This window comes from Pipistrellus kuhlii, unplaced genomic scaffold (genome assembly GCF_014108245.1).
Source record: "Pipistrellus kuhlii isolate mPipKuh1 unplaced genomic scaffold, mPipKuh1.p scaffold_m20_p_53, whole genome shotgun sequence".
Lineage (NCBI taxonomy): Eukaryota > Metazoa > Chordata > Mammalia > Chiroptera > Vespertilionidae > Pipistrellus > Pipistrellus kuhlii.
In genome coordinates this window covers 708,481-718,332 of record NW_023425555.1, presented here as the reverse complement: position 1 = coordinate 718,332, position 9,852 = coordinate 708,481, and the positions used below count along the sequence as shown (strand labels likewise).

The 9,852-nt window shown below is 58.4% G+C and overlaps 1 protein-coding gene across 1 annotated transcript; it reads right to left on the bottom strand.

The window, feature by feature from the left end:
• Window positions 1-1,202: 1,202 nt before the first annotated feature.
• Window positions 1,203-9,061, bottom strand: LOC118706716 (torsin-1A). The gene is made up of 5 exons (XM_036416304.2): window positions 8,809-9,061; window positions 7,804-8,069; window positions 5,543-5,718; window positions 5,332-5,459; window positions 1,203-1,738 (listed from the first exon to the last, which is right to left on the bottom strand). The coding sequence occupies exons 1-5, from the start codon at window positions 8,984-8,986 to the stop codon at window positions 1,488-1,490; spliced, it is 999 nt and encodes a 332-aa protein (XP_036272197.1). The 5' UTR covers window positions 8,987-9,061; the 3' UTR covers window positions 1,203-1,487.
• Window positions 9,062-9,852: the final 791 nt, after the last annotated feature.

Sequence of the window (9,852 nt, the reverse complement as noted above, 5' to 3'; positions counted from 1 at the left end):
GTGAAACAGGAGGCCTGGTGCATGAAAATCCATGCACTGGATGGGGGAGGATCCCTCAGCTCGGCCTGCCCCTCTCACTGTCCCGGAGCCCACAGAGGCAGGAGGAACCCGGCGGTCAGAGAAGGTCATGCCCCCATCACATCTCTGCTGGCAGCACAAGCCTTGGCTGGTTCCTGAGCCTTGGGCAGCCGGGCAGCTGCCATCCAAGGCTTGCCTGCACCTTAGGCGGGCCCTGAGCAGCTAGGGGGCTGAAGGGACTGGGCACTGCCATCTTGTGGGTGTGGGTGCCGCTATTTTTGGGGGGTGTGACAGTCAATTAGCATATTCTTACTGGCTGTAGGTGCCACCCTTTGTGAGGGCATGGTCAATTAACATATTCCCTCTTTATTAGATAGGATGATAGCTCCTGGCTTTAACAGAAATACTGTTCTCCAAGAGGTCACATGATTGATTGGGGCAAGAACACATGCCCAGGTTACAGGCTCCATCCCCAGTTGGGGGTATGCAGGAAGCAGCCTATCAATGTTTCTCTCTCTCTCTCTCCCTTCCTCTAAAAATAATTCAACACTTTTTAAAATTATATAAAAAATAAAAACACTGGGGGCAGCTAAGCTTTCCTGAGATCCTGGGAGTCCATCAGACAGGGAGAGGAGTGTTAGAGGAAGGCTTTAAAAGGTGGCAGAGCTGCCGGAGCGAACAGGAGGCAGAGACCTTCCTGGCAGGGCAGCTCACCGGCTGGCAAGTGACGAGCTGGGAGTACTTTCCTGTCTGGGAAACGTTCTGTTTTAAATATGTTTTTATTGAGTTTTAGAGAGAGGAAGGGAGAGGAGTAGAGAGAAACATCATTGAATGGCTGCCTCCTGTATGCCTGCCCCTGGGAACTGAGCCTGCAACCTGAGCATGTGCCCTGACAGGAGTCGAACCCGTGACCTCTCGGTGCCAGCAGAGCCACCCCCCGGGCTCCGGGGGATTCTCTGACAAGTGTTCCCAGTGCTGCTGGGAGGAGAGCCCGGGAGGACCCCAGGCTTCCTGCGACGTGTCTGGGCCCTGCCCGCCGTGTCCTTTCCCTGAGGCGGCACTGCCCTCGCCCGGTGCCTGGGCCCTGCCCGCCCTGTCCCCGCCGGCGCAGGACGTGGGCTTCTGGCAGTCGAGAGAGCACATCGCGAGGATGGGAACTTGAAAAACCACTCACAGCCAACACCGAGTCTGAAAAGCTTCTCAGAATGTTAAAACCATTTTAAATAAAATTACCCCATTTCAGTAAAACTTTTCGTCCTTCCTTGAAACAGAAACACTTGACATTAAAACATGATTTTTAAAAAATCATGAGCCCTGATCCGAGTGGACCGGGAGCGGCCTCCGGCAGGAAGGAGCCGCCCTCGGGCCCGCTGGGCGCGCACAGCGCGGGAAGCCGCGTCCAAGGAGGAGCGCACTGCCTCCGGCCCGGGTTCGAGCACAGTTCCCCGGCGTGCAGGACTCCCGGGCCGTCAGTCATCGTAGTAATAGTCCAACTTGGTGAACACCGTCTTGCAGCCTTTGTCGGAGAAAACCTTCTCGTCCTTGGGGAAAAAGGTCATCTCGTCGGCCACCCGGGTGACAATGTCCTCGTCCACATCATAGCCCCGGGCCTGCATTTCCACACGGACACACATCTTCAGGTGCTTATACTCCAGGGGGAGGAAGGGGACGAAGTAGTCGATGAGATTTCGGTCAATTAAGCTGCTGTGCCAGAAGCCACCTGGGGAGAGAGGGTGCGGTCATCCTCTGCCCCGCCCTCTGCCCCTGCCCACCCACACGTCTTCTGCTGCTGTGGAGCCAGGCCGCACCTGCCCACAGGGAGCACCTAGCCAGTGAGGCAGGAGGGATGAAAGCCCCAGAGGGAGGGGGAGGAACACTTTGGCCACACCGGGCTCCGGGAGACCTCTAGGTGTGACAAGATCGGAGGCGGTGGGAGGCCCACCACCCTGGGTGCCTGTGGCCCGGCGGAGGCAGAGGAAAGGGAGTGATTCGGATTCCAGGAAAGGCCAGGAGTCTTGGCGAGCGACAGACACCCATCTGTTCTGAAAACTCACTCCCTGGATGAGCAGCTGGGGAGAAACCTACTGCGGCTGCCGGCAGGTCCAGAGCATTTGGGGGACCAAACACCAGGCCCCTGAGTAAGAATTGGGAAGCCCCAGGCTGCAGGAGGCCCTGCACCCACCCAGCACCCCACCCCGGGCGGCCCGGGCCTCCTGCCCAGCACTCGCTCCATCCAGGAGGAAACATCGCCCGCTGGACCTCACCAGCCTCTCCAGCGTCTCCCTCCCACTCTGCTTCCCTCCGGGCCTTCACCCTCTCCCACGCGAAGTGATCCGCCCACACCAGCTGGTCCTACAATTCAAGTCCATTCTGTCGCTGTCTACCTGGTGAGGGCTCAGCACCCCCACTTCTGCCAACTGCAAGTTCAGGTGTCACCTGCGCTCTGACCGACCAGCTCAGCTGCTAGAGGTTCTCATGATCCCCTCCTTGGGGTCAACTGATTTGCTAGAGCAGCTCACACACCTGGAGAATTATCTTACTTAACTAGGGCAGTGGTCAGCAAACTCATTAGTCAACAGAGCCAAATATCAACAGCACCACGAATGAAATTCTTTGGAGAGCCAAATTTTTTTAAACTTAAACCTCTTCTAACGCCACTTCTTCAAAACAGACTCACCCAGGCCGTGATATTTTGTGGGAGAGCCACACTCAAGGGGCCAAAGAGCTGCAGGTGGCTCGTGAGCCGAAGTTTGCCGACCACTGTACTAGGTTACCAGTTTATTATGAAACGAAGAGCCAGGTGGAGACTCAGACACACAGTAACACTGATAACTGCACGGCGGCAGGCGGCACTGCAATGCCAGGGGAGCGCTCTGTAAACCACGATGTACACCCGGCACTAATGCAGAGCAGTGAGCCCAGCTGTAATGAGAAGACGCAGGGGGCGAGCCTGGGGACAGGACACACCTGCCAGGCCCTCTCCGAGTGCGCCCCGACCAGGAGCTCCCGGAACCCCGTCCTCTGGCGTTTTTAAGTCTGTGGGCTTCGTTACACAGGCACCTCCGACTCAACCTCCTCTCCCCGCCTCTCATCTCCCTCAGGTGCTTCCCAAAACCAGCTCATTAGCTAACAAGCTCAGGCTGGGGTTGGATTTGTTCTGAATGCACCACGTGGTCTTTTCACGCAGGAAATTCCAGGGTTTGAGCTCTGTGCCAGGATGGAGTGGAGTCTGAGGCGTGGGGAAAAGCGAAACTGACCCCGGGCAGCAACACCACAGCCCCTCCCGAAGGCCCGCCTGTGCCAGGCTTGCCGGGCCTGGGAATGAGGCCCAGGGCCAGGCAGACGAGGACGCTGCCCTCCGTCCCTCCCTCCCTCCCCGGCTCACCAGCCGAGCCCCAGGAGGCCGGACACAGGCAGTTCAGAGCGGGCGGCTGTGAACGAGGGCCACGCGGTCAGGCGAGGCCGGCGGAGGGGGTGCCCCAGGCAGAGCCTGAACAAGGGGCCCCACACCAAGACCGGGAAGAGCGTGCGGTCACCTCAGTCCCGTGGCTTCAGAAACCATCCACCTCCCAGTTTGTGTTCTGTCTGACGCCCCCGGAATTGCCCGGAACAACCAGCCGTCAGCTCCGCATCTCTGCTGAACGCCATAACGTGTCTCCACTCACTGAACACGTCCATCCCCACCTCCCGCCTTCCCCACCACCCTGCGGCTCCGCCGTCTGTGCCCATACATGGCAGTGCCTCCCTCGGAGTGCTAAGGCAGACCCTGGTTTGTCTCTCGTTTCTACACACAGTCCTTCAGGAAATCTCTTTGTTTCTACCTTCAAAATGCACCCTAATCCGACAATGTCCCACCCCCCTGCCACCCGCTGCCGCAGGCCCCTGCACTTCTCCCCTGGCTGCCCGGCTTCCGGGTGGTCCCCGGCCCCTGCCACCTGCAGGCTGCTCTCCTCCAGCAGCCAGCGCAGCCCGTTAAGACCAAGTCAGACCACGTCACTGTCTGCTGGGAACCCCGCAGGGGCTCCCTCTCCACGTGGAGCCAAACCCAAGGCCTCACCGTGGCCCCCAGGCCTCTGAGCTGCACCCCCGCCGTCTCCCCTCTAATCTAACTGTCTCCTCTGGGCCAGCTCCAGCGACCCAGGCGCACTCCCACCTCGGTGCCCACAGGGCCCGGCCCTCACTCCTGTCAGCTCAGTGCCACCCTCAGAGAGCCCTCTGACCCTTCTATCTAAAGCCACAGCCCACCCTCGTCCTGGCACCCCAAACCTTTTCTTAATTGCTTTCTGCCTCTTGGGGGGGGGGAGAGGGAGATACATACTACCTCTGTTAGATACACCGGTAGCCATCATCCCGCACGTTTCCTTCTCGTTGGTTATCACTAGGATATACATTCATGAGAAGAAGGACTTCTCCTGGTCTTAGCCCAGTGCCTGACTCCTGGTCGTTGCATAATAAATATTTGTCAGATGAATGAGAGAGTTCAGCCACCTGCCCAAGGCCATCAGCAAGCAGCTAGGCCAGGTCTGCCCGATTCCAAAGCTCAGCTCCTGCCCTGGCACCTGGCAGCGCCTGCTGCAGAATTTGGGCGAAGTTTCCACTGCACCTGGCCACCTTCTGGCACGCCAAGAAACCAGCGAACATGTTACAGGATCCTGTCTCTCACCAGTGACATTCCAGTTGCACAAACGGACATAAACTATCCCAGACTCTACAGAGCATGAGTTTCCTGGAGTCTGTTTAGAAGGAAACCTTTTGCTCTGTCTTCGCAAGCACAAACCCAAGCAGAGCAGAGACCTGAATGGTCAGTGCCACCTGGCGAGTCTCCACCACCCTGGCTCTCCGCCTCCCAGGGCTCAAGGTCTACGGTGTGAGCTTCAGCGAGGAGCACGGAGCTGGGCGGTTAAGGCTCGGGCTCTGGAACAGGGTCAGTAGCAGGCTGCGTGGACGTGGGCTAGCTGCCACAGCAGCCTGCGCCTCAGTGTCCTCATCTGTAAAACGGGACGGCAGGGACTAGCCTCTCCCCCCGGTGACTGAGGGTCACAGGAAGATGCAGGGAGCGTTCCGCACGGCGCCCAGGACAGACGAGCCTCACGCACAGAAGCTGAGCTCTGGGCCACCCAGAGAGCAAAGCCCACCGGCGTCTCCTCCCCCGGAGGCGCCCACAGCGGCCATCTGCTCTCCTGCGCCAAAGGAATCAACCGCGCCGAGGAAAACAGGAACTCATTTCAAGAACTCCCGAACGAACCACTTCCCCCTTCCCAACAGACTCCGCTCCTGCGGGCGCCGGGCAGGGGCGCGGGCTCCCGAACTCACTGTTCTTGTTGTTGAAGGCCGACACCGACAGGGCGGGCTCCATGTCCCGGAGCTTGATCTCCTCCCTCCGCCGCCCGCTTCGCCAGAAGTCGAGGGCCACGTCTGTGATCCTCTCCGCCCCTGCGTTGCTGCAGAGCAGGTGCGGGGAATGAGAGCGGGCCTCCCCCAGCCCGCAGGCTCCGAGCTCTCCACCGCGCCCGCCAGGACGTACCTGAGGAAGATGAAGATGGCTTTCTGGTAGGAGACCCCGTCCACGTGGTCGTAATAGTCCAGGAAAGGCTTGATGGCATCGATGAGGCCGGCGTGCATCTTGTCCATCTCATCGAATATGAAGATGGACCTCGCGCAGGCGCTCACGTTGCCGCGGATCCACAGCTGTAGCTGGTCCTGAATCGCAGGGGAAGCGACACGAGTTCTCAGCAGGCGCAGCTCCGACCCCAGCCCGGCACCCGGCACCGGTAAACCCCAGCGGCTTCGGAAAGGCTGAGCGCTCGCTGCAGCGTCAGCTCCGAGCTAACAACTTCACACACACAACCCCTCCGATGGGTGTAATCACACCCATTTTACAGATGAGGACACAGGCACGAGCTTAATCAACGTGCCATTATAAAATTACTGGGATCTGAACCCCACCCTGCCTGATTCCAAAGCCCCCACTTGGATTATAATTCCTGAGCTGTCACCCCAAAGCTGTGGCACTGAACTGCCGGCCATGTTAACACACTTCCTGTGCACACCGGCCTTCCAGAAGGAAGGGAGAGGACGAGAGACCCGTTCTGCCATCAGTCCTCAGCACAGCCGTGGGAAGGCTCCAGCCTCCTGAGGGGGAAAGTAAGGCGTGCAGGCTCCTTTAAGTGAGGCGCCTGGACTCGAGAGCATGCGCCTTGGCATGAGTGTGGCCAGATAACACTCCTGAGGTTCTGGGACAATGCCCACGGCTGTGCTTAAGCAGAAACATTCCCTGAGAACACAATCAGGTACTTCTTAGAAACACAAGCAATTGCCCTAGCTGGTTCGGCTCAGTGGGTAGAGCACTGGTCTTCAGACAGAAAGGTCCCAGGTTCGATTCTGGTCAAGGACATGTACCTTGGTTGTGAGCACATCCCCCGTAGGGGGTGTGCAGGAGGCAGCTGATCAATGTTTCCAACTCTCTATCCCTCTCCCTTCCTCTCTGTAAAAAATCAATAAAATATATATTTTTAAAAAAACTAACCAATTAAGGAGAAAAGACCTATTTAATCAGAAGTTTGAGCTACGGTGCTTTTCTGAATTCCCCACACAAAGTGAAGAGGAGAAATTAGCTGTTTTCAGGTTTGACTTCTTATGATTTTGGTGTCTGCTTGGCTACCTCGACCAGGGGAGCCGGGTTACAATGTTCCATTCTACGTATCTAAGTAGGAATTCTGCTCTAAGGAGGACTAGTCTCTGTGCACAGAGGAACCTCAGGAGAGCACGTGGCCCCCAAACACATCCCTGTTTAAACAAGGACTCGCTCAGATCTGCTAGTTCTCCCTCTCTGCCTCCGAAACTTTAGGCAATAACAGAGAACACGTACTGAGCCCTCACTACCCGCCAGCCGCCCTCTGAGCTCTACTCCCATCATGCTTTATCGTGAGCTCCCCAGGCCAATCCAATGTGTGCACAACAGAACACCATTGCACTCTATTTTACAGCTGAGGAAATTAAGGCACTGAGAGGGTAAGTAACTTGCCCAACATCACACAGCTAGTAAGTAATGGAGCCTGAATGCTAACTAGGATGACCCACTTGACTCAATTTGTCTGGAACTTTCCCAGGTTTGGCACTGAAAATCCCACATGCTAGGAACCTTGGGCAGCTGGTCACCCAAGCAGAAAGGGGAAGGAAGGATGAGGGTTAAATGGCTGCGTCTTGCCACTTTGCGGGTTTGTTACACACATTAAGAAAGGTGACAGTTGACGCTTATTCGAACACTCATGTGCCAGGGACCAGGACACACACGTGATAGACAGAGCTCACTGAGTTCTCATGGCCCCATTTCACAGATGAAGAACTGAGCCTCCGAGAGGTGGGGCAAGCTTCCCAAGGCCACACAACTGGTGTGGGCGAGTCAGGACTCAAATCCAGATGTGTCTGCCGCCAAAGCCCAGGCCGCTGACCAGCGACAGAAAACAAAAGCGGTTTGCCACACTGAAGGTAGCAAACTTCGGCCTCTCTAGAAAGGTTCCCTCTTCCACAAAATGAGTGAGGTCTGATGATGACTTTAAGTCGGATGTGGCTGTGGCCGTTTCCAAGATCCCCTGCCCCCACTTAAAACTAGCAACACACTGGGCCTGACTCTGGAAACCACGAGGTTTGGTAGCGGAACTGCTCCGGGCATCTGAAACCCTCCGTGGCTGCCACCCGCGGCCATTTCAGGGCTCACTCCTTCTAACCAGCAATCCCCAAACCCCACCCCACACCCGAGAAACCCCCACGCAGCGCCCCGCTTGCCTTGTACAGGGTGAGGTTGGAGGCGTGCGGGAAGTGCAGCGTGGCCACGAACAGGTGCACAAAGTGGCTGCTGAGGCCGCCCTCGTACAGGTTCTCGGCGATGATCTTGCTGGCGAAGTTCTTGCCGGTGCCGGTCCAGCCGTGCATGGAGAGCGTGAGCGGCTTCTTGGGCTTCGGGTTGCTGATGAAGCCGGTCAGGGCGTTTAGGATGACCTTCTTGGCAAGATGCTGCCCGAAGAGCTTGCGGTCCAGGTCCCGCTGCAGCTCTGGGGAAAGCGGAGCCCGTCAGGGGGGTGCGGGCGGCGGCGGGCGGGATTCGGCCGCGTTTCCAGCCGCGGGCTCCCGGGAGGCGAGGAAGCCCGAGCGGGTGGGCCCGGGTCCCCTCTGCTAGCGCGGCCCATGCACACGGGCCCCAGCCGGGCTGCTCCCCTGAAAGGTCCGCGGCTCCGCGCCCCCCGCCGGCGGTGACGAGCACCGACCCCAGCCCCGCGCCTCCCGCCGCAGCCCCGCGCCTCCCGCCCCGGCCCCGCGCCTCCCGCCCCGGCCCCGCGCCCCCCGCCCCGCGGCGCAGGCAAAGGGCCGCGGTTCGGCCGCGGGGCCCGCCCGGAAGAGCCCGCCATCCTTCCCGTCTCCGGCCGCGAAGGCGCACGTCTCTTGGGGTAAGGCGACCAGACGTGATTTCTAACAATGTGTCCCGCGGCTGTTTAAAAAAGTCCCGAAACGCCGCGGGACGCGGGACACATTGTCAGAAATCGGGACGTCTGCTCGCCTTATCTTTGGGGGAAGTTTCCCTGTCCGCACGGCCCCCGCCCCCGTGTCTGCGGGAAGCACCCGGCCGGCAGTTCGCCTCCCGGGTCCGACCGAAGTCCGGCCGCGTCCGGCGGTGGCGCAGCGCCAGGCCCCACCCGCACCGGGCCGCCCGGGCACCGGGTTCCGGGTCCGGCCCGCCGGCCTCTGCTCGCCGGGGCGCCCGACCCCGCCTCGGACCGCCGGCCGCCCGCCTACCTTCGCGGCGGAGGCTCCGCTTGTGGTTGCAGCACTCGGCGAAGAGGCAGTAGAGGCGCGGGTAGGAGATGTAGCTGGTGAGCACGCCGGCCAGGGCCAGCCCCAGGCTGATGGGCTCCACCGCGCGCGCCAGCGGCGCCAGCAGCAGCAGGCCCAGGGCGGCCCGGCCCAGCTTCATGCCCGGACCCCCGCCGCCCGGCGCGCCGTCAGCCTTCCGCGGCCCCGCCGGACCGCGCTTCCGGTTCCTCCCCCTCGCCGCCGCCATCTTTGCCTGGGGCGGGCCTCTCCGTGACGCCGGCGACGCCATCTTTGTTAGGGGCACCGCCATTTCCTGCTTCCGGGAGGCGGCGCCGGAAGTTGATGGGGGCCACTGTTTATTTTCGTTTTTTTTAAAAAAAACTTTTACAGAAAAATTGTGGGCACACATGCCTCCTCCGCCTGGCACATAGTTTCCTCTATTACTAGCATCTTTCTGTTACATATGAACCTGTATTGACACTAAGGCTTGTTCAGATACTTCCTTGGTTTTTACCTGTTGTCCCATTTCTGATCCAGGATCCCATCCAAGGTACCACATTATACTTAGTCTCCTCTTGATTGTGGGTGTTTCTCAGATTTTCCTTGGTTTTGATGACCTTGACAGTTTGGGGGAGCACTGGTCAAATCTTTTGTAGGACGCCCCCCTATTGGAATTTGTCCCATGTTTAGACTGAGGTTATGGAATAAATGTCCTTTACAGAGATACAGTGCTATCTTTGTAACATTATATCAAGGGCACAGACTATCAGCATGATTTGTGACTACTGATGTTGACCTTTATCACCTGGCTGAGTTCCTGTTGTCAGGTTCCTCTACTATAAAGTTGCTCACACTCATTCATTCATAGTTTGGAGGATTACCTATGTCCCAGGTTAGACACGATTCCTATATTCACCTTTACCTTGCACAATGCACACTCTCAATCAGCCTAGAAGTCACTCGACCTGTTATTTCCTCATTCCAAGCTGTTCAAAGTCTTCAGGAAAAATGACAGCACAAGTGGCA